Source organism: Marmota flaviventris, chromosome 1 (assembly GCF_047511675.1).
Source record: "Marmota flaviventris isolate mMarFla1 chromosome 1, mMarFla1.hap1, whole genome shotgun sequence".
NCBI lineage: Eukaryota > Metazoa > Chordata > Mammalia > Rodentia > Sciuridae > Marmota > Marmota flaviventris.
In genome coordinates, this window is record NC_092498.1 from 214,723,145 (window position 1) to 214,747,923 (window position 24,779).

Consider the following 24,779-nt stretch of genomic DNA (forward strand, 5'->3'; position numbering starts at 1 on the left):
CATAAGTAAGTAGAAGGAAGACCAGTGGAGCAGTGGAAGGGGAAGAGAAGGAGGAAGGAGGGAAGGGAAAGAGAAAGTACTGAGGCCTGAAATGGAGCAAATTATAGTCCATGCTTTTATAATTATGTCAAAATGAACTCCAACATTATGTATAACTATGATGCATCAGTTAATCCATCAATGCAATGAGGCTTTGACCTGATTTCTTAACTGGCAGGGTCATAGTTGCCTCATCCTCACCAATGGGGTCTCTGATCCTGAATTCAGTTAACTGAGTTTGGATATTTGAAGATATGAAGAACACCATATCATAAATCCATCCACCAAGTCAATAGCAAGCTTGGTTATGTTCTTCCTTGGAGATTTTTCTGCAACCCTAAGGTGGTCTACGTCCACAGCCATGGGTTTAGGCAATGCCTGACTCTTGGGTTAGCCCATACTTCTGGAACAAAGAAAGCTCTACCTCTGCCCTTAGCAACTAGTCCCCTGGAACACTGAGGTTTCAATATCTAGAAAGAAGAAATATTTCTTGTTTATGGGGAAACATCCACGGCCCCTTTTACTTCTATTCTTGACAAATTGTGTCAAGTTCTTTATTGGTACCTGTAAAACATTATCCTCTTTTAATATTTGCTGTTCTCTTTGTGCGGTGCATAGAAAAAAATGACCTTTTTAAATTCCATCGATGTCTTTGTTCATTTTAACTATGACTCATTGGTGTAAATATTGATGGGGTTAAGACGGTAAAGAAAGATATCACAATGCACAGGATACATTGGCGCACTCCTGTAATCCCAAAGACTCAGGAGGCTGAGGCAGGAGGACCACAAGTTCCAGACCAGCCTCAGCAATTTAGTAAGGCCCTAAGCAACGTAGTGAGACCCCATCTGCAAATTAAAAAAATAAAAAGGGCAGGGGATGTGGCTCAGTGATTGAATGCCCCTAGGTTCAACACCTAGTACCAAAAATAAAATAAAATAAAATCACAATGCTATCTTGTAAAAAAAAAATCAGCTACTTGAAAATTAGAAATTTATATGGAATGAGTTAACATGGTGTAAAATGTGTTAATAACACATGAAAATATCAAAACCCTTAACTAAAAATGTCTTTGGAGTGAACACTAATATGAATAACGCACTCACCCTTTAAAAGATGTCCAAAATCTAAACAAATGTGCTGAGTTTATGGACACATTTGCATAGTTTTTTCTTTTGGTAATTTAGTAATTAACTAACATATTTCTTCATTAAGAAATGAAGAATTATAATTTCAACTCACAGCCTCTTTCTGTCAAAAAGACTGTTGAAACCATTGTGAAAACGTTAAATTCTGAACAAGCTGTCATGGTCTGTCTGTATTTTGGACCATTAGCTGTGATCATAGAAAACAGATTATAATTCTCTGTGCAAAAATTAAGGTTCAGTCAACACCAATTGTAATTAAGAAAAGACGTGCCTGAGTTCCTGTATTTTTAAATATTTAGATAACATTTAAAATGACACTATTTATACCTGAATCTGTAAGACATTCTCACACCTAAAATGGGCAACTGATTTTGAGATAAAATGTGATAGATAGATGTGACTTAGTTTGTAACTTACAAGGAACACGGGACTGTGTCATAGAAGAGGTGTGTGTTAGGTGTGCAGAAACATGGGAACACTTGGCCTTGGGGTCAGGAAATCAGCCGTCCTGAACTCCTCACCTCCAAAGTCTTGGTCTTTGGGGACATGAACTCCTGGGATTAGAATGACAGTAAAATAGCTGTTTAATGAGGACCTTGGATTTTGAGCCCCCAGGGATATGGAGACAATAGGAGCTGGCCTGTGATGTCACTGGACGGCCCTGCCCCAGTCAGGAAGCAGCTCCGGAGCCTCCTCCCAGAGATGAACCTTCAGACCAAGATCCCAGTCTCTCACTGACTGTGTCTGCGCGTCTGGAGGACACATCTTCCATCTTCAGTATACAGGTAGGATGCTTGACCTCATTGCTCTTGGGGCCAATCAGGGAGCACAGGGCCCCCTAATTAATGGTCAGGAAGTGAGTGCAGTGTTTTATGAAAATCTCATCCTGCAGAAGCAACAAGAAAGAACATAAGTGAGATGAAGAGAAAAGCAGTGGCCCACTCGGCTCCTGTGGAACGTCATCTTTCCGGCACGTTCTCATGGGTCAGCACCAAGACGCGCCCAACTGTCATTCTTCCTGCCTCAATCTCTCTGCAGTAACAGATTCCATTCACTGGAGTCCTTATATCTTATTATATCTTGGCTCTTTTCTTTTTTTAATATTTATTTTTTAGTTATAGGTGGACACAATATCTTTATTTTATTCTCGTGGTGCTGAGGATTGAACCCACGCATGCTGGGCAGCGCTCTCCCACTGAGCCACACCCCAGCCCTTGACTCTTTCTTTTCCTTCAGATTCATCACCAACATGGAAGCTAGAAACAATACAGCTGTTTTAGAATTCCTTCTCCTGGGACTGACAGAGAATCCAGACCTGCAGCCCATCCTCTTTGTACTATTCCTGTGCATGTACCTGGTCACTATCCTGGGGAACCTGCTCATCATCCTGGCCATCAGCAATGACTCCCACCTCCACACCCCCATGTACTTCTTTCTTGCCAATCTTTCCCTCACTGACATTTGTTTAAGCTCAAGCACCATCCCCAAGATGCTGGTGAACATCCTAACACAGAATAAGAGTATCACCTACACGGCCTGCCTCACCCAGGTCTGCTTTGTCTTAGTCTTCGGTGGCTTGGAAAATTGTCTGCTTGCAGTGATGGCCTATGACCGCTACGTGGCCATCTGCCATCCACTCAGGTACACAGTCATCATGAACCCCTGGCTGTGTGGACTGCTGATGCTGTTTTCCTTGTCAATTAGTCTTGTGGATGGCCTGCTGCACACTCTGATGGTGCTGCGTCTGTCCTTCTGCACAGACCTGGGGATCCCTCACTTCTTCTGTGAACTTGCTCAGATCATCAAGCTGGCCTGTTCAGATATCTTCGTTGATAACATCCTGATATATGTTGTAGCTTGCCTATTTGGTGGTATTCCTTTCTCTGGGATCATTTTCTCTTATATTCACATTGTGTCCTCTGTCTTGAGGATGCCATCATCAGAAGGAAAACACAAAGCCTTTTCCACCTGTGGGTCTCACCTGTCTGTTGTCTCCCTGTTCTATGGAACAGCTTTTGGGGTGTACATAAGCTCCGCAGTTTCTGACTCCCCCAGGAAGACAGCAATGGCTTCAGTGATGTACACAGTGGTCCCTCAGTTGATGAATTCATTTATCTATGGTTTGAGGAACAAGGACATGAAGGAGGCCTTGGGGAAACTCATCAGTGGGAGAGCTGTTCTATGATGTGTTGTTTGCCCTTTTTTTTAAACTGGCTTTCTAGAATAGTTAACAGTGAAAACATGTGTGATGAGCTATAATTCCTGACTCTTATGTCACTATACTCTTCTAAATTACTGAACTCACATAATGGCCAAGTGGATTTTAAATCGTCCTGAAACCTGGCTTGCTTTTTGTCTAGTTCTGTGGTATTTGCCACATGATTTCTCTCCCCAAAGATAACTTTGTTGCTTTGATTCCACAGAAGTGGACCCTGAAGCAAGGATTCCAGTCTTAGAATTTTCTTTGCGTTGAAGTCTCAGAAGAAGGCAAGTTAGTGAAGGATGGCAGGATAAGGGTGGTATTTAAGCAACGCTTGGCCATATTAAGAGAATCGCTTCCACTGATCACAGCGGGGGCCATTAGAATTGCATCCCAGTGTCAAGCTAATGCAAGCAAAGGGGTGGACATTCATATCCTGAGAAGCAAAAATTGAGATCTACTACTGGCATCCATATGCTTCTGTGGAAAAAATAGCATTGACCATACTCAACGTCTTGTCTATAAAATTGTCATGATTGGATCAGATCAGTGGTTTGAGATGACTGTGACATACTTGAAGTCCATCAATGAAGATATCTTCATTCCTAGTTTAAAAAAAAACATGACTTTAATATGCTGTGACAATAAGGAGAAAAACTTTTCATTCCAAAGATATCAGAGGTAGGAAATATGCTGGCACAGAGAGCAGAACTTCATTCATTCAATTCCCAATGAAGTTGTCATACCTGGACCCGATGCCACAGACAGCAATCTGGGAGCCCACTCCTGGGTGTCTTGGGTAGGGAATTCCCCATGTACCAACCAGTGGCATCTCTGGGGTGGACTCCATGGTGGTCTTCAAACTATGTCAACTTGTGATCCAAGTGTGGGATGAATGACGAGTGTTGCTTGTTGGGAACAAGGGGGTTGGCAGAGCAGGAGCACTTAGTGGACCATCTGGGAGGGATCTAAATGTAATCCCATGTCTCTTCCTAAGACAGGAGTGGAGAAGACAGAACCCAGGAGGAGGCTCTGTGACCGTGGAAAACTGATTTGATGAAGTCAGTATCTGATTGCCAGTATTGGGTCACTTTTGCCCGGAAAAACTGTCATTTTTACAGCAATCCAATCCATATTCATCACCCTCATGACAACCCTGCATAACATGTCACATAATGAATTCCAATTTTTTCATGCAAGTCTCATCTTCGTGCTTCAGAAATGACCCTTTCATTGGTTTCAGAGTTATTTCTTGATTTGGGTGCTCTGTATTTTTTACACATTATATATGGTGACATTAAACATACGTAGCTTTTCTGATGTGGAACAAGGTTTGGTGTCCATTTTTCTGCTATTTGGATAAACTTCTTGAATATTCTCTACCATGACTCTCAAAGTGAATAAAAAATAGTTTTAGGGCTGGGGACGTAGCTCAGTGGTATTGTACAGGCACACGTGGCCAGTGCCCTCAGATTGAACCCCACGCCCTGGGACACATACTTGGTGTGGAAGTGCTGGCTGTAGCAGAACAGTTTTCACGTTTGGGTAGTTTCAAAGAATTGAACCAACTTACCCTCCCCTTAGGTATTCTGGGGTTCTGCACCATCCCCCAAACACTTCCATTTGCTCTGACAATTCAAAGGGTGTAACTGTTCACCTACAGTTTAATGTTAGGAGGTTATGAGCCTTTCCATGTATTATGGGCCATTGGATTCCTCTCTGAAGTAATACACATGAGCGATATGTCCATCATGCTGCATATCTATCGTTAATTCACAATATTCATGTAAGTAATTGGAATAACAGTCCTTTGTCTTTAAATACATTCTGCAAATTTATTCTTTAGAATTGTGCTTCATAGTGTTTAGTAGGTGCCCCCAGTGCTCAGTGTAATTAGAGTTTAATTTTTCAGTTTAATTTTTCATTTTTAGCACTGAAAGCAACAATAGCCTCAGTAAGGGATTTTTAGTCTTGCCCTTTGCAATTGAGGCTAAAACCACCTAAAATTTATTGTTGCTTTTGCTGTGAGACCGCATCAAATTTTTCTTTTAATTTCCATATACTCCCATTATATGCTCTATCTGTTCACTTATCAGTTAATGTTTTTCTGGACACTATTTCCTGAACAATAGGATTATATCTTTCTCTTCCCTAATATCACAGGCTTTCATTGCTGCCGCACCTCAGACAGGTAAAACTATCTTATTTTATTTTTTATTTATTTTGGTATTGGAGATTGAATCCAGAGATGTTCAACCACTGAGCCACATCCCCAGCCCTTTTTATACTTTTTATTTAGAGACCTGTCTCTAAATATTTTGCTTTGGGCCTCATTAAATTGCTGAGGCTGGCTTTGGACTTGTGATCCTCCTGCCTCATCCTCCCAAGCCACTGGGATTACAGGCGTGTGCCACCAAGCACCACTGTGCCAGATAAAACCGATTTTAACAAGGTAACAAATAAATCATTTTTTTAGTTACAATCACAAGTGTGCCTTGTACCCCAGGTTAATGGCTTTTCTGATACTTTGCAATTTTGTGCAACAAAATTAATAACCGAGACCCAAAATTTGGGTGTAGGACCTTCTGTGTATGTGTGTGTGTGTGTGTGTGTGCCAATGTGTTTGTGTACATATGTGTAAATGTATAAATTATTACTTAGAATGAATACTTGATAGAGAAATTCAAAAATTCTTAAAAAAGGGGTGAAATGTATGCTTTTTAGTTAATTTGGTTAGAGGGAATATGTTAGAAACTCTTCTTTTAATATCCAAAATCATACTTTTAGCTATACTTAGCTATACTTAGAATAACCCACTATGGTTGCATTTTATTGTGTCACCTTTTCTACTTTTATTATTTATTATAAATACAAATTATAGCATTAGGTTATAGTTACCTATAACTATTTGTATAACTCACATGTATACATGTAACTCATGTATAACTGTGCAAAAACTAGTTGTAACAATATCTATATATACTATGTATAACTAAAACTATATACTGTAACTGTCTTCTATAGCTACATTTTAGTTTTGAGTTGAAGGGTGTGTCAGTCTTCCTGATATTGTGTAAAGGTCGTTGTGACTCTAAAGCAACCTAAGGAAAAAAGATAAGAATCATGTACAAATAAAAGTTGTACCTATGCGTGAGAGTTCCTCACGACAGACATGAACGGAAAGAGGGGGAGGAAAAAGACCGTGGAACCAGGGTTTCTCAGGATGAGGGATCAGCCAGCATCAGGTTGGGAAAGAAGACGACATTCTCCAATGTCTTAATTCCTGAGTCAATCCTGGCTCCCACCTTACGGTGCAAGGACTTCACTGTCAACGAGTGAGCCCCTGCTATGTAACTTGTGTTTAAATATTTAAAACTCCTCCTCAACTCAAAGGTGTTGAGGTGGGCAGCCGTCCATTCCCCTTCTTCCTCAATGGTGTCCTCACCAGGTGCACCAGCTACAGGGGCACTTGTATGGGTAGAGGGTATATTTTTCCTCCTAGATTTCAAGATTTGTCTTGAATTTGTCCAAAGAGGCTCTGTCCTGGCTTCTCCTCTCACAGGGCCACAGCCGGTCTCCAGTCAGGTCTCTGCTCCTCAGTTGGGTTTGCTGACTCTGCTTCCTGCTGGTGGAGAAGGTCACGACCCCACCCACCAAGCCACACTGGGCTGGGTTAGGGCCCTCCTTGAAGGTTGTCCTGAAACTGTCATGTGATCCAAGTCTGCGGTCCTGGGTCTGGCAGTGCTCCACTCTGGAGTGGAGCCGCGTTTCTCCCACAAAGCAGCTCTGCCCATGCCCAGGCCACTCAGGTCCTCTAGGACACTGTGTCCTCAATGCCTGAAAGGAGGAAGAATTTTCTCACTAAAGGACATAATCTATAGGACCCTTTGGCTTTGGCTGCTCACCACAAGACAAAAAAAAATTTTTGTTGTTGTAACCTGGAAATTTCAGTATATTTTTACGTATTACTGTTCTCTGTAATATACGTGGAAAAATTCACCTTTCTTAATAATGTCACTGATGTCTTTGAAAATCTCATCTATTTTTTATATTTTTAAGGGAAAGTAATTAGGAGAGTGAAAAAAGACACCAGAGGACAAGGTTTTATAGACTCATTCAGAAACAAGAAACCTGCAGCAAAATAAATTGACAAACATATAAAAATATTGAGGTGCTTAAGTGTAAATGGTTTTAAAATGTACACTACTGTGGTGCTCTGTCCCCACCTATTAAGTGATGGTGCAAATATATTCAAATCTACTGAGCATCTGGACACATCTGCTTATTGTTGACTTTTAGAGATTCTGTAGCTGAATTAACATCTCATTTTAAGTTGAAGACCGTAATTTTATCTTACAGTCCTTTAATGTGAATAAAAGTATACTTTGTAATGCAATTAGAAAAGGATTTTGTAAAATGCCTATAGGAAATAGTATCCTTGTCTATACTTGCTACAATGAATAATGATTAAAAAGTCATTTTTTATCATTATTAATCACAGGTTAGAATCTTCTGGTCAATATATAGAAAATGAAAATTAAGGATCAGGAATCATCAATGACATTAAAAAGATGCCTCTGGGTATTTTTTTAATTATAACCTCTTAGTTGTATTTTTGATCAGGGTTGTAATACCCATATTCATAAACTATATTTTCACATCTAAAAGAAAAATGGGCTACATGATATGCAATAGCTACATTTTCTTTGCTGGTAAGTATATATTTGGGGTTTCCTAGAAAACTGCCATGGGCCTCACAATCAAAGCACCATGATGGAAGAGAGAAGAAACAGTGGAGAGAACTGGGTGATCTGCACCTGGCTTCTGGGGCCAGGGGACAAGCCAGCCTGAAAGCCTCCCTTCTGTTTCCTTGGTCTTCAAGGATATGCACCCCAGGGATCAGAGTGGTAGTGAAATTGCTAGTCTAACAAGGAGCTTGCATATTGAGCCCCAGGGGTGTGGAGACTGCATAGAGTCGGCTTGTGGCCACCCCACTCCACAGCCCTGCCCAGTGGAGAAGCAACACTGGAGCCTCCTCCTAGAGACATGACTCTTCCTGACCAGGACCTGTGGACCCAGTCAGTCTGTCCGCACTTCCTGGGTGTGCATCGCCCACCACCAATACACAGATGAGGTGTTGAACATGGTTCCTCTTGAAGCCAACCAGGTAACATGCAGACCTTTGTTCATACACTGGAAAATGAATTTAGGTGTGGCTCACCTACCCATATCCTTTATTGTTTAGTTCATTTAATTTGTTATATATTTCATCCCAAGTGCAATGCCAATGAATATCGGTTTCTTGCTCCTCCATGACCAACCTTCCACAGCAGCACTATGCTGGGTTTGCATTTACCACGTAAGGCATGGTTTCCTTCTCTCTTCTATCCTCACATGCCCTGACACATTGCTTCCTTCTGAGCAGTAAAAGGTGCTGTGTTCGGGCTGGTATTGTGGCTCAGGGGTAGAGCACTTGCCTTGTAAGTGTGAGGTACTAGGTTTGATTCTCAGCACTGCATATAAATAAATGAATTGAATAAAGATCCGTTAACAACTAAAATTGTTTTTTTTTTTAAAAAAAAAAGGTGCCCTGTTCCAATGTTCAGGTCAGAAACAGTAAAGGGGGCTAGGGTTGTGGCTCAGCGGTTGAGCGCTCGCCTCACATTTGCAAGACCCTGGGTTCGATCCTTAGCACCACATAAAAATACATAGGTAAAATAAAGGTATTGTGTCCAACTATAACTAAAAAATAAATATTAAAAAAACAATAAAGGGCCCACGAAAAGTGGGGGTGTGAAGTTCCCACTGCTGTACACTGAGCCGTATGCTTTCTTTCTATTCACTTCTCTTCCCCAGTTTTTTTTTTTCCTCAAGCTTCACTGAAACATGACTGAATGGCAGATATTTATGATGTTCAAGATGATGGTTAATAACCTATGAATACAATCAAGCTAATGAACACAGCCATCACAGTCCCCATTGTACAAATGGAACATCCAGGATGCTCATGCAGTTGAAGCTTTTTCCCATTCAAAAAGCAGGTTCAGAAACTTGGATCATATTCAGAGTGTGTGACTTACACCAATGTGTCACCTAATGATAAATCAGTCAGACATGTCTGTCTCCTCATGTAGACAGAGACAATAGGTCTACCTACCAGCACAATCCTAGGAGCAACCTGATATCTTAAAAGTTCCTAATAAATATGTCTCTGTTATCTGGTCTCTGTTTTCCAAAGAACAAGCTGTATGTAGTCTCACTCTTTTCTTAGGAGTCTATGGATTCCAAATTTCTCTCATTTTGATGTTTTTTACTTTAAGGCAAAGAACCTTAAAATGAGAACAAGAATCTCATGAACATTTGCCCAAATTCTCACAGAACTATTTGCAAAGGAGAGAACTTGCAATTCCATGGGCGAGTCTTCTGAGCTTCTGGTATAGATGCGGGCTTCTCTAGCCTTTGCTCATGCCCACCTGGATGGATGCCATACACCTGCCACAACTAATTTCATGGGTACAGGTGGCCAAACACTGAGGGCAGGTAATGTCTAAAGGCTTTGCATTGGAAGAAATATTAAAATTACAAAGGTAGATTATGAGATCTGAGTGACTACGTAGGAATACAAGTTCTATGCTATCCAGAGCACTAGCAGAGCTTAGTGGAGAGTCAACCCCTCACTCAGACGACCTGAGCTCAGTCCTCGTCTTAGCCAAGCACCCATTTCACATCCCACATCCCACGATGACCTCCCGTTACTCAAGGGTCTTCATGGGTAGGTAAGATGGAGTGGCAGTGAGGACTAACAGGTCAGCAGTTTGACAAGATCATCACATGACTCAGAGAGAATCCAAAGTTGGTGAACTTTGGATAAAGAGGAGAGAGATCACACCACCATTCCTGTCTTACTGTTTGCTTGAAGGCACAGACTAATTCTAAGGGAAAAGCCACGTCTTACGCATTGCTTTATTCTCAGCACTTAATTCATGTGCAAGGGTAAGTGTTCAGTAAAACAATTGTTTCAATAAATGAAGTAAGAAAAAGGAGAAGTGAGTGACCGGGGAAGGGAGGAGAGAGTGGCAGAGGAGAATGTTTGAACATTCATTTGTGTTCACAGTATTAATGATAAAGCTTTTTAAAAAAAAAATAAATGGTTCTCAGAATTCAGCACACATCAAAGTCACCCAGAGGGCTTGTTGAAACTTAGACTGCCAGTCCTCATCCACAGGGTTTATTGGCAGTGAGTCTGATGGAGGGACTGAGAATTTTCATTGCTATCATCTTCCCAAATAATATTCCTAATGCAGTCCATATGTTTTATGATCTTTTCACCCCATCTTTTCCTTGAGATTCACCAACAACATGAGCCCAGAAACCGAACAACGGTTTCAGAATTCCTGCTCCTTGGCCTGACAGATGACCCAGAGTTGCAGCCCCTCGTCTTCAGCCTGTTCCTGTCCATGTACCTGGTCACCATCCTGGGGAACCTGCTCATCATCCTGGCCATCAGCTCTGACTCCCACCTCCACACCCCCATGTACTTCTTCCTCTCCAACCTGTCCCTCACTGACATCTCTTTAAGCACCATCACAGTCCCCATGATGCTGGTGAACATCCAGAGACAGAGCAAGACCATCAGTTACGCTGGCTGCCTCACCCAGGTCTACTTTGCTCTGGTTTTTGTTGGAATGGAAAACTTTCTCCTGGCAGCAATGGCTTTTGACCGTTACGTGGCCATCTGCCATCCACTCAGGTACACAGTCATCATGAATCTGCGCCTCTGTGTCCTTATGATTCTGTCCTCTTTGTGCATCAGCACTGTGGACGCCCTGCTGCACACTCTGATGGTGCTGCGGCTGTCCTTCTGCACAGACCTGGAGATCCCCCACTTCTTCTGTGAACTCGCTCAGATGATTAAGCTGGCCTGTTCAGATACGTTCATTGACAACATCCTTATCTATATTGCAGCTGTCATATTTGGTGGTGTTCCTCTCTCTGGGATCATTTTCTCTTACACTCACATTGCATCTTCTGTCTTGAGAATGCAATCATCTGGGGGAAAGTATAAAGCCTTTTCCACCTGTGGGTCTCACCTGTCAGTTGTCTCCCTGTTCTATGGGACAGCTTTTGGGGTGTACATTAGCTCTGAGGTCACTGACTCCCCCAGAAAGACTGCAGTGACTTCAGTGATGTATTCGGTAGTTCCTCAAATGCTGAACCCTTTTATATACAGCCTGAGGAACAGAGACATGAAAGAGGCCTTGAGGAAGCTCATTAGTAGGACATCTTCTTTTCTATTATGCTTTATTTGAATTGAATTTGGGTTTCTACAGCAAATCTAATTGACAATTTTCTTTGTGAACCTTCTGTGAAACCATAGTTTTCTACAATGATCAAATAATGACTAGGTCCATTTTAATTTGGCTTAAACCTAATTTTGCTTTTGTCCTGCTCTCTGTCTTGATTCTCCAAATAATCTTTGCTTGCTTGGCTTCTGTAGATGCAGAAACTGTGGAAGAGGCTCCAATTTAAACATTTTTTTTTGCATCCTCAGATGGAGGCAATGTGAGGTTCAGAGATGGCAGGAAAATATTTGAACAAAGTTATTGTTGTATTTTACATGTGACTTCTGCCTGCTTAGGTGTTTAGGGCCAATAGAAGTACATTCTAGTGTAATGTGAGGCAAAGTAATAAACATTCATGACCTGGGAAATAAACACTGAGCCCTGTCCTGGCAAACCATGCCCACCTGAGGTGGAACTAGCATCCACCACCCTCAGCTTCATTGTTGATGACATTTGCATAATTAGATGATGTCAGTGGTGTGATAGGTCATGAAGCTCATCAGTGAAGATGTCTTCAGTCCTAATAAGGAAGAGAAAACCTAATGTTAAAGAGCTCAAATAATAACTCGAGTTTTCCTGCAATGACTCAGAGACAGGGAACACACTAGAACAGAGAGTGATTCTCTCCACGAAGGGGCCACGTCCTGGGACTGGTTCTCTAGGTCCCCAGGTTATTGCAGAACATGCTGCCATCAGGTGTCACACCTGGACATGATCTCAGAGACAGGAAACTGAGTGTCCTTCCATGAGTCCACTGGTGGGTGACCTTCACATAGGTGAAGCAGATCACATCTCTGAGGTGCATTGAGTTGTGGACCTCAGTGTCCAGCTGCCATCTCAGTCACTGTGACTAACTTACATGACAAATTGGTGCAAGGCACTTGTTTGCAATAGGGGATCTGTGGAGGAGGAGCATTAGTGGATAATCTGGGCTCTCAGGTAATCAAGTGATTCCAGAAGGGAGAAAACACAGAAAAGAACATGTGGTAACCACGCAGGTCATGATGGAATTGATGTGGTCGGTACTTGATTGTTTTTCCCTTACACAAGTGTCATTCCCACAGACCTCTAATGCCTTTGCATCTCCAGTGCAGATATAACTGTACAATTTATTACATAAAAGTGCTTCCATTTCACGTGTCTCAATTCAAACTTAGTGGATGGATTCCATCTCCCTGTTACTCTCATCACATTGCCTCAGAATCTATTGTGCTCTTGGGTGTGGCAGTTACTCTCTTATTCCAAATATTCCATAAGATTATGCCCGTTATGGTGTCATTAAAACTGAGGAATATTTTTGATGGTGATGAAATGTTTTATCTATTTTCTTCTCTTGTAAATAAAGTCATTTCAATATTCTTCTCCATGTCTGATGTGGGAAATAAAAGGTGGTTTTAAAGAGGAGTGGATTTTTGTGGGTTGTAGTGGAGTGGATTTTCATTTTTGCATAGTTCCAAAGGATCTGCTAAGTAGTTGAATCATTTTACCTTCTCAATAAATATTCCTGATTTTCCATATTATTCTCTAATAGTTAAATTACCCTGATAATCTAAAGGATGCATGGCAGTTGATTAATTTGTTTATCTCATTAAGAGGCTTAGAGTGCATTCACATATTATTGTCCATTTATTTTTCTCTCTTGGGAAGTATGTATCTATGATATATCCATTGAATTGTTCATCTATCTTAAAAAGGCAATTTGAAATTGTTCTTTATATAATTGGAAGAGTCATCCTATATATGTATCACATACATAAACATAGAAGATTGCAGTTACTTACTTAGGACAGCATGGTGTTGTGCTTGTACCTCGTGGTATTCACTAGCTGGCCACAGTGTGCAACATTCCCATGGTTTAATTAGTGAAGACTTCCCCTCATGCTCTGTGGCCAGGAGGTCTCAATTTTGAAACTTCTGCTTTTCCCAATAAGGAATTTTTAGTTTCACCTTTTTCAATTTAGGCTGAAACCACATGAAATTTATTTTTGCCTTTGACCCAAGAAAGGAATCAAATTCACTTTTATTTCTTAGCACCTTTGACCACATAATCCATCTGTCCACTGTAATTTCAATTCAGAAATAAACTTCATTTAGAGGTCGATGTTTTGTGGAATGTCTTTTCTGAGCAATAGTACTGTTATACCTTGTCGTGCTCCAAATCACAACCCTTCGTCACTGTAGAACATCAGTCAGCTGAAACTAAGTTTGCCATGGTAATATAAAGCTCTGAAACCTTTTTATTCTTAACCACAAATGGACTTTTACAATAGGTTAACAGCTTTTCTGATCATTTAAGTTTATTCCCACATTGATAGCCATAGGAGGTGGGACTTGTTAAATTAATAAGGTTTTTCTGAAGTCATGGAGCTTCATCCTAAGATCCATGTCCCTGTAACAAGAAGATGAGAGCAGAAATTCCTGTCCTTGCTAAGAGAAGACACCACAAACAGGTAGCAGTGTGCAAACCACAAGAAGAGTCATCACCAGGGTCTGGATCATCTGTCACCTGGATCTTGGAATTTGCAACACCCAGTCCTTAGAGAAATAAAGGTCCACTATTGAACCTTCCCAGGCTACGGTGTTGTGCAATGCAGCCCCCGTTGACTGAGGCTGACATCCATTCATGAGTACAGAAGAAAGCAATCAATAAGAAGCCTACGTACAAATCAAGTGACACAAGAACAACAAGGTAGAAGACGATCTGATGAGTGTTTCACCATTTTTATTGGTGCATTATAATAATACATAGTAGTGAGATTCATTATGCCATATTCAAACATGCACCAAGTAGAACGTGATTAAGTTCATTTCCTAGTAGCTTCCCTTTCCTTTCTTCCTTCTCCTGATCTGCTCCTTCTACCCTACTGATCTTCTATTTATTATTATTAATTATTATTATTAATATTACTATTATTCATGTATTGATTTATGCCTTGGTGAGTTTGGGCCTCCTCCATGTCCTGTTTCACAGGCTGCAGATTAATGGGTGAGTTTGTCGTTGTAGGGACCCCAGAATACCACCCCATTCACCTCACAGTGATTAGTTTACAAAGGAGCAAAGGTCCTGATTCTGGACTGTCATATGTGAAAGGATGTTTTCTTAATAACTCCATGAGATGGTTGGCTCTCTGTTGCAACAAAACCTAAGGAAACCAGAGTCTGCATTCTGTTTTCTGGAAAATGTTGGGATATGACCCCTGGACCTGAGCCAGGATTTCAACGACCAGAGGGGCATCAATAGGGCTAAACTAACAGGAGGAGGAGTGAATAAAGGGGTTGCACTGTGTGTGGAGGTTCAGCTTGTGAAATTTAAATAACTTGGGATGATCAGCTCCATGGTGTGAGCCATCCTCATTCATGAAATTCAAACATTCCATAATTATGTCAAATTCTGCAATATAGAATTTAGGTCAAATGCATGAAAGAGGAAGCCAAGGCTAGTGGGTGTGGTTTTGCTCTGTAAATAGCATGTTGAGGACACTGAGCTGACCTGCTGTCACTGTTGATTGACACTGCATAGCTCCTGTATTCTCTGCAGAGTTACCTCTTAAGAGCTTAACAGAATCTGGCAGGGTAATTATCAACTTTGGAGACAAAGTTTAGAATATCATGAGTTATAAAACAGGAACTCAGATTGCAATAATTTGGGGAAGCCATAAATGGCCGTGTACATGGGTTGAAGTAGAGGATAGTCCTCCTCTTATACTGAGATGCTTACTTAGCTCCATCCTTTGTCCTAATTCCCTGCTGTCACTCACATCCTCCTAAGAAATACCCCAAAATTGCTATAGCAAGAACCCTTTGCTTATATTCTGCCTCTATGGAAGCTCACCATGAAATTAAGCTCAAAACGGTTACATGAGTTTTCAAAATCCCAAACTATTGAAGACCCAAATCAGTTTCCAAATACTAGCAGAAATACACAGAGCAAAGGAGGGCTAAGCATTGCAGCTTACGACCTTAGTGGTAGAAGAAAACTCTGTGGCTCATCCAGTGTTCTTGGACACGGACTCACTTTTGAAGTGAAAGCACAAAGCACAGAACTAATCATAAGGAAGACATTTGAATGAGTTTCTTTAAGGCCTCCTTCATGTCCCTGTTTCTCAGGCTGTAGATAAAGGGGTTCAGCATTGGAGGAACCACAGAATACATCACAGACGCTATTGCACTCTTTTTGGGTAAGTCTGTGACTGCAGAGCTAATGTACACCCCAAGACCTGTCCCGTAGAACAAGGAGACCACTAAGAGATGAGACCCACATGTGGAAAAGGCTTTAGACTTTCTCCCAGATGATGGCATTTTCAGAACAGAGGACACGATTTTAACATAAGAGAAAACAATCCCAAAGAGAGGAAGACCACCCAGCAGGCAAGTCATCACATATACCAGGATGTTATTGATGAGGTTGTCAGAACAGGCCAGCTTGATCACCTGAACAAGTTCACAGAAGAAGTGGGGGATCTCCAGGTTTGTGCAGAAAGACAGCCTCAGTAGCATCAAACTTTGGAGCAGGGCATACGTAATGCTGATGGTCAAGGACAAGAGAATCAGCAGGACACACAGGCGGGGGTTCATGATGACTGTGTACCTGAGTGGATGGCAGATGGCCACGTAACGGTCATAAGCCATTACTGCAAGAAGAGAGTTTTCTATTCCAGCAAAAACCAGGACAAAGCAGACCTGGGTGAGGCAGCCTGTGTAACTGATGCTCTTGCTGTGTCTCTGGATGTTCACCAGCATCTTTGGGACCGTGGTGGAGATGAAGCACATGTCACTGAAGGACAGGTTGGAGAGGAAGAAGTACATGGGGGTGTGGAGGTGGGAGTCAGAGATGATGACCAGGATGATGAGCAGGTTGCCAACCAATGTGACCAGGTACATGAACAGGAACAGTCCAAAGATGGTGGGCTGCAGGTCTGTGTCCTCTGAGAGACCCAGGAGGAGGAATTCTACTGTGCCCACTTGGTTTTCAGAATCCGTGCTGTTGGAGAGCCTGATGGGGAAGATACAGGTGATGGGGCAGATAATGGATGCATGAGCCTCTGTATTAGAGAGTCTGCATTGTGAGGTGAAGTAAAGGTGACAGTCTTCTCACCTCCTGTGACCTGCTCCCTTCTGTCTCAGTCTCCTGTCTTTCTCACTTCCACTCTCCCAACTATCTGCCTGTTCAAAGTTTACTTCTTAAATACCACCTCCATCCCTACCCTGTCCAACTAATAGGAGTAAACTCGCAACTAAAAAGTAGCTTTTTCCTTGAAAATTCTTCAATCCTTAAATGAACAGTAAACGAATAAACAAACAACATTATACCTAAATCCATAATAACATCTTCAATCAAGATTTCAACTCAATGTACATATGATGTCAAAATACATTCTACTGTTAGGTATAATTAAAAAGAACAGATAAAATAAATTGTAATGGATTAAAAAAAGATTCCAACTCAGAGACTCTGTTCTTTAATTATGAAAACATCTCACATATTCAAAATACAGATCATTATGAATGAGGAACTGGGTGTGCACCATACACATTTAATTAACAGATATTGCCTTGTTTGTATTATTATTGTTGAAAAATAAGTAACACGTATTCATTTTCCATATCATTAATAATAGAAGGATGTACATTTCTCTTCCCCAAGAGAATCAGAATAGTGAAGTTCATATACATTATTCTCTGTTCTTGCAAAACAGAGGAAGTACTGGGTCTTGAAATGGAGCAAATCATAATCCATGTGTGTAACACTATGTCAAAATGAATCTCATTCTTATGTTTAACTACAAGGCTCTAACAAAAATATTTTAGAAACACAGAAACTTCATGTACATTACATAATCTTTTCTTGTTTGGAAAAAAAATAACATGTTTAATCACTTCTTAGTGTTGGTACAATTTTCTCTTGTTCAAGACCTTATCTACCTTACCAATGTCTTATTAAATCACAATTTAATTTTCCTTTCTCTGACTGATGGTCATTTTAATTATTGAACATTATATTTGTATACACACATTCATAGAAGATACACACATATAAAAAGTGCAAAAAAAAATGAATTTAAAATAACACATTAAGGACAATTTAATCAAAAACTGTTTTTGTCTCTGCAAAAGGAAAGAGAATGGAGTGGAACACAGATTCTTTGTCACACTGAAGCCTGCTATTTTGTTATTTTATGAAAAGATCATGGGTGGAAGGACATCCACACTGTTGAATCATACATGCATGCTTAGTTCTCAGGTTACGCTGTGCTTCTCTATTTTTTACCATTTCATAGGTTAATGCCAAGATAAAGCTGAATCACCCTTGGGATGGCCCTTGTTCTCCACCTGCTCTTCCACAGTATTTTCATGAACAGGAGGCAGTACTGGACAAGACCTGCTCTGCAAAGGGAATTATGAGCCAGGAAGGAAAAAGTTACTAGAAGCTGGCCACAGACCTTTGCCCTTAGTAAAGTAAATGAAAGAAAAGGTTAGAGAATTCTCGAACAAATCACAACCACGGCAGGGGCAGAGTGCTGTGGGTGTGGAAGGCAGCGCTGGACTCGGGGCAGAGTGAGGGGTTAGTGGGAGGAAAGCCGCTGGGTGCTGGGGCACAAGAGGTGGCAAACCTGTGCAGAGGAGGCACAGTCAGGGCGACACCCTGCAGGTGACCTAGTTCTGCTCCTCCTCCTCAGGCCTTTACCTCACCACTGCCCTAGATGGACGGACAAAGACCTGTCCCCACAGGGACACATAAACCAGGAGGCTTCAGATTACCTGGTGCCAACACCGAGCACTGACATGGCTCTTCCCTGCAGCGAAGGAGAAAGATGGAAGCTCTGTTCTCAGGGACACGGACACAGTGCAGCACCTGCCTCCTGTGCAGAAAGGATGCGGCTGAGCCCAGGGCCAGGGGAGCTACATATTCACCTGGGCCAGCGTGGAGTGGGTGGTCACAGGCAGACTGTCATCTCCGTGGCCCTTGGGGCTTCAATATCCAAAGCTCCTCATTAGTCCAACTCTTTTGGTCTCCTGCACAAACCCTGAAGGGGCGCACCCGAGGGACGGAGAGAGAGCAGCAGTTGTGGAGATGAGGCCTTTCGCTGAATGCAGGTACATTTCAACAGTGTGGACAATGGGGTTTCCCAATGATGGTGCTTAGGGCGTTCAAGAAAGAGAGGACTGGGGGCTGATGCTCAGTGAAGAAACTGCTCAGCACCTGGAAGAACGGAGTCGCCATCAAAGAGGACCAGAAATTGTGTGGGCACAGCACACGGGAAGGTCAACACCATGATTCCCATATAAATGCTGATTTTAGATGTCTATTAGGCATTTACACGAGGATGCCAAATGGACCTTTGGGAGAGATACTTAGGAGACTATTTGTCTTAATATTTAATTGTCTAGTAACTGATTAGGTACCCACCTTTTAAGGCTGAGCCTATGTATGGCTCTGTGAAATTTGAATTTCTTTTGCATTCCATAAGCAAAAGCTTCTAATATATTGTCTGTAGTCAGAATGAACTATAACAGACATGTCACTTCCTTTTTAGAATTTTACCACTGTCCTTTTGCAACTTCAGAGTCATAGCACATGAACACATTGCAAGTAACAATTAGAGGTCATAGATGTAAATTAAGAGTCTTAATTATCAATATTGTTGTCAAAAATGCAAATTAACAGAAAATACTTTGATATGAGCATCAGGTACCTCTGTGATTATAACTAAAAATCTCTAGGGATTGTTTGTTGCCATAGGGAACTCAGCTTTGCTGACTGTCAGCTGCAGTCGTCAAGGATGTGAGGTTATGCAGGGAGAGATCCAGCAGAGCCCCTTTAGAAAAGAGAGTCCAGGAGACATGAACACCTGAGCACGGCGCTTCTTCATGCTGAATTGGAGTTACAGTGAAGGCTGGGCTGTCTGATGAAGGGTGCTCAGTAATGAAAATGAATGTCATTCCCTTCTCACACCAAAGGGGAAAGTAAATTTCCATGGCTTCAGCTTCAAGTAGGAAAGGCAAGACGATTACTGTGTTCTCAAAGTAGGCGTTTCAGTACCAACACCTCCTGAGCAGTGAGGTCCAGAAAAATGCTGTCAGAAAAATAAAATAAAGAGGGAAGTGATGGGAGGGGAGGGGAGGGAAATTGGGGATAGGAAAGATAGTAGAATGAAACAGACACTGTTACTGTTTGTATATATGTGACTGCATGACCAACATGTACACTCAGAAAAATGAGAAATTATAACCCATCTATGTATGATACATCAAAGTGCATAAATGCATTCTACTGTCATGTAAAACTAATTAAAACACGTAATTTTTTTTAAAAAAGTAAGTTTATTAACAAAATTTGACAAATTAAATCAAAACAACTTAGCGTATCCACTAACTACACTAACACATATGATAAAGGATACATGTCTAAAGAATAAATTGTGATGTAAAAACATTTGCGGAATGATGTGGAAGGGCAGGAATACCTGCTTGGTAAGTAAAATGGCTCAACGCTTTGAAAAAAACCTTTGGAACTAACCAAAGGTGAGTAGTTACTGTTACAGCCAATAGGCTCACCATAGAGAAGATTCAAACAACCTGATTCACAGGAGCAGAAAAGTATATGCTAATATTTCAACACCACAGTGTCTCTGATTTTTAATGTCACAATACATAAATAGGGAGTTTGAAAATGAATGGATAACCATGAAACACAACATGATTCTGCAAAGCAGGGTGATAGCAACCATGAGGCATGGGATTCATTTATCAGATTTCAACTTTAACAAGGTCAAAAGGAAGCACTTATGAAATAAGAGTACAGGGATCTCTAAAGCAGTGATTACAACACACTATAATCTTATGAAAATGGATTTTTTGTAGGGCAAAATGATCAGCTACTGGCTGCACCAATCCCTTTGTATTTCCAGTGTTATGGGCCCCCTTTTCTCTTCTTCCTCTCCACTTCCTCTCCACTTTGCTCTATCTCATAGTGAGATGAGTGATTACACTCAAAGCCCACCCAAATAATACAGAAAAACTCCTCCCCAACAAATCCTTTTCTCCCAAACACACAACATTCACTTGACTATCATATAAGTCAATCACAGATCAGGGGGACAGGCTCTGGAGCCAGTTTGAGGCCATCATCCCATCTGCTGGAGAATTTCAATCAGCCTAGTTGGTTCGTGGGGAAATGACTTATGTGTGGACATAGGAAGTACTCTCCATTTTCTGTCTCATAGCCTCTTGTTCAGGTGATGCTACCACCTGGTGACCTGGAAGGGAACCAGTCCTAGGAAGATGCCACCTCAAGGAGGACTGAGGACAGCCCTACACTTCCAGAACATTCCATACTTCAGACATCCTTATGAGGAAAGGTGACCCAATTGATAGAGCATTTTGCTATTAGCCTTCTCTTTTCCTATTGGGACCGAGGGTCACTTCACTGATGAGTCTTGGCTATGTCAAAATCATCTTAAACCACTGATAGCATCTAGTTATGCCAAGTTCACAGAAGAAGGCACTGAATGTTGAGGATGCTATTGTTATCTCGAGGTTGCAGTAAATCACTAAAAGCTCTCCACTAGTTGCTTCTTAGACTGAGAATAGGCAGCATTTTGCCTCAAATGAGACTAAATCTGAAGGTGATTCATGTGACCTCAACCGTAAGAATTGCTGGATCCAACTCTCCACATATGACCACAGGTAAGATTCAGTAGATTCCTGGCTGATCATCTTCTACAGTTTGCCTTTTTCTGGGAGGGCACCACATCGAAATTGTCAAAAACCAGCATTGTTTCTGTGAAACATTAGCAAATGAAGTATATTCTGCTCATTGGAATCATGAGTCAAATCTCACAAAGTTAGACAAAAATTGAAAAAGTGAGGGTTCAAGACAAGTCATAATGCACATGGTGATTATTGATCTCACCCTTTGAGAAATATGTATTAAGACAAGTTTGACACATTTGGGCCCCACAGGAATCCTGTCATTTTGACTTACTTGAGACCCTAGACCACGGAGAAAGACCATGAAGGCGTGGAAATAGAAGTCATCATCTCACAGAAGGGAAGTTATCCTTCCAATGAGACTCCTCAAAGCCTCCTTCAAGTCCCTGTTCCTCAGGCTGTAGATGAAGGGGTTCAGCATCTGAGGGACCACAGTGTACATCACCGAAGCCACAGCAGAATTCCTGGGGGAGTCAGTAAATGCAGAACTCATGTACAACCCTGCACCTGTCCCGTAGAATAAGGCCACAACTGACAGGTGAGACCCACAGGTGGAAAAGGCTTTGTGCTTTCCTTCGGCTGATGGCATTCTCAAGACAGAGGACACAATGTGAACATAAGAGAAAATGATCCCAGAGAGAGGAACGCCACCAAATATGCAAGTTGCAACAAAAATCAGGACATTATCAACTGAGGTGTCCGAACAGGCCAGCTTGATGACCTGAGCGAGTTCACAGAAGAAGTGGGGGATCCCCAGGTCTGTGCAGAAGGACAGCCGCAGCACCATCAGAGTGTGGAGGAGGGCGTCCACAGTGCTGATGGACATGGAGACCAGAACCAGCAGGATTCAGAAGTGGGGCGGCATGATGACTGTGTACCTCAGGGGGTGACAAACGGCCACATAGCGGTCATAGGCCATCACTGCAAGGAGAAAATTCTCCAAATATGCAAAAACTAAGACAAAAAACATCTGGCAGAGACATCCTGTGTAGGTGATGCTTGGATCCTGTGTCTGGAGGTTCACCAGCATCTTGGGGACTGTGCTTGTGCTTAAACAGATGTCATTAAAGGACAGACTGCACAGAAAGGCGTACATGGGGGTGTGCAGGCGGGAGTCAGAGCTGACAGCCAGGATGATGAGCAGGTTCCCCAGGATGGTGACCAGGTACATGGTCAGGAACAGGTTGAAGATGAGGGGCTGCAGAGCCAGGTCCTCTGTCAGTCCCAGGAGAAGGAATTCTGAAACAGCTGTGTGGTTTGTGGTTTCCATGTTTCTGCTGAATCTTATGGAAAATATGAGAGAAAACATCTCAACAGTACGGACAGCAGCAGCACTTGGGAAGATGACAGAAATGCACATCCCTCGTCCCCAGCCCCAGTTATCTGCTGAATCACTGTGAGGATAAGCACAAGCAGTCTGTGCTTTAGGAAGCCCTTGGGATGATTGATGTAGTTTGAGAGCAAAACTTAAAAACAAAAGCTTCCTCATTGTTACCGTGAACTCAAGTGAATACTCTGATTTTTTTGTGATACTATTTTTTCCCATTTCTTTACACACTCCCCCTCCCCCTCCACTTCTTTCATTGAAATAAGTGGTTACTAGACACCAGTGCTGTTTCAGGCACTGTGCTAAGTGCTACAAATGAAATAAAAGTATGAGATATTACTTTTGAATTCGAATTTTTCATGCCTTTATTCTAAAAGTCATTGAAAATCTGGAAATCTGTTTTCTAAAGCAAAGGCCCCCTAACTTGGGCTTGCTTCAAAATCATCTTGTCAATTTCATGTGCTTTATTATCGCCCTGATTGACCCAGGAAGGCAATCAGGGAAGGTGAGTTTATATCACGGATGTCAGATCCATAGTGCAGGTTGGGCCAAGCCTGGATTGGGGCTCAGACACTCTGACAGTTGAGTTGATTCTCAAGCAATCTGTCAATGCCTCTGGATAGTACAGGACTAACATTGCTAATTGGCCACTCAGATCTCCTCATTTCATTTGTAATTTTATTCTTTCCCCTATCTAAAGCCTTTTATCTTGCCCTTGCCTTCAATATATGTCCAGTTCTACCTACAAAAATAGTTACAGAAGGTGGACGGCATCCTTCCTGGTGGACCTGAGCAAAGATTAGGAAATGTTGCCTCTACACTCGAAACTCAGAAGACACCACCCCAGGAATGTAAGTCAGCCCCGTTAGCAACTAATTCTAAGGGAAACCAGGAGATTCTCTACCTACCTCATCCTAAAGGAGGTCTTTCTTAAGTTAACAGACAACATAAGAATTTTTTAAACATTAAAATGAGATAAAAGTAAATGTATATGCTCCTAACAAAAGTGATGCATATAGAAACAATTTTTGGGTTCTCATAACACACAAGTCCACACACCCTCACAGGACAACCTGGGACCTACCTGGTGTGTCACGGTGGGGCAATGGCCTTCGTCTGCAGAGTGGGACAGAACTGGGTCTGACGGCATTTACCATCAGGTGCAGGATGGAAAGCACACTCTCTGAATGTGATCCAGGCTCTAGAAAAGCTGTGGAGGGGGAAATCACCACCTGAACAGAAACCAGCTGCCTGTTGAATGTGTTAGTTGCTTTGCTTGTGGAAATCATTTGGGAGTGCACACATGGATCCAACCATCACATTGAACACCTTGCATTTATACAAATCTTACTGAATTATCCTCCAATGAATCTGTAGAAATACCACGGTCCTGTTTCATGATGAAATTTATCCAACAAAAGCACCCTGCACACTATCGCCACGTGGGTCCCCCATTCTGATATTTCCTTTGTATTTCCGGGTTTACAGTCCTGAATTGTGGCTCAGCGCCCTCTTCATTCCTCAGAAGGAAGAGTGGGTCAGAGTAACTGATGAGCGAGGACAGAGAAAATATGGTTGGTACCATAAATGCAAAAATCAGGGAAGCATTTACTGTGATGCAACAAATGCTGGAATTGATGGTCGGGTGGAGGAATAAGAAGGGAACGTGGAGCATACACTGTGAGATGGAGGAGGGTGGAGATGCAGAGACCTGGGCCGGGCACATACACATGAGGCGAGGACATGTGATGACATGAATAGGAACTCAAATGACCTCAGCAATGAACGAACGAGACGCATGGATTACACTTCCAAAACATTAAATATGGATGTTAGATGCCGGGTTAGTTTAAATAGCAATGCTGTCCAACCGCCTCACCCGGACACTGAAGCTGGAAGATGGGTCTTCAGGAAATGCAGGCAGACCTAGGAGTCAGAGGGTCCTGGACAGGAAGGCTCATCTCAGGAGGAGGCTCAGGTGGTGCTTCCTGTCGAGTGAGGTGGTTCCATAC

At 42.0% G+C, this 24,779-nt stretch overlaps 2 protein-coding genes and 2 pseudogenes across 2 annotated transcripts; 2 read left to right on the forward strand and 2 right to left on the reverse strand.

The window, feature by feature from the left end:
• Positions 1-2,433: 2,433 nt before the first annotated feature.
• LOC114107562 (olfactory receptor 7G2-like) lies at positions 2,434-3,372 on the forward strand. The gene has a single exon (XM_027954978.2). It carries the CDS (start codon positions 2,437-2,439, stop codon positions 3,370-3,372), a length of 936 nt encoding a protein of 311 aa, XP_027810779.2. The 5' UTR covers positions 2,434-2,436.
• A 7,353-nt stretch (positions 3,373-10,725) lies between these two features.
• On the forward strand, positions 10,726-18,154 carry LOC114107465 (olfactory receptor 7G2-like; annotated as a pseudogene).
• Positions 15,777-16,739, reverse strand: LOC114107431 (olfactory receptor 7G2-like; the record flags this gene model as incomplete). Its single annotated transcript, XM_027954842.2, has 1 exon — positions 15,777-16,739. A coding segment is annotated over one exon (963 nt), but the record flags the coding sequence as incomplete, so codon positions are not given.
• Positions 18,155-21,771: 3,617 nt separating the features above from the next.
• On the reverse strand, positions 21,772-22,731 carry LOC114107527 (olfactory receptor 7G2-like; annotated as a pseudogene).
• Between the last annotated feature and the right edge of the window lie 2,048 nt (positions 22,732-24,779).

Coding starts and splice junctions, on each gene's coding strand:
- LOC114107562 (XM_027954978.2), top strand. CDS start 2,437: ATGGAAGCTAGAAACAATACAGCTGTTTTAGAATTCCTTCTCCTGGGA.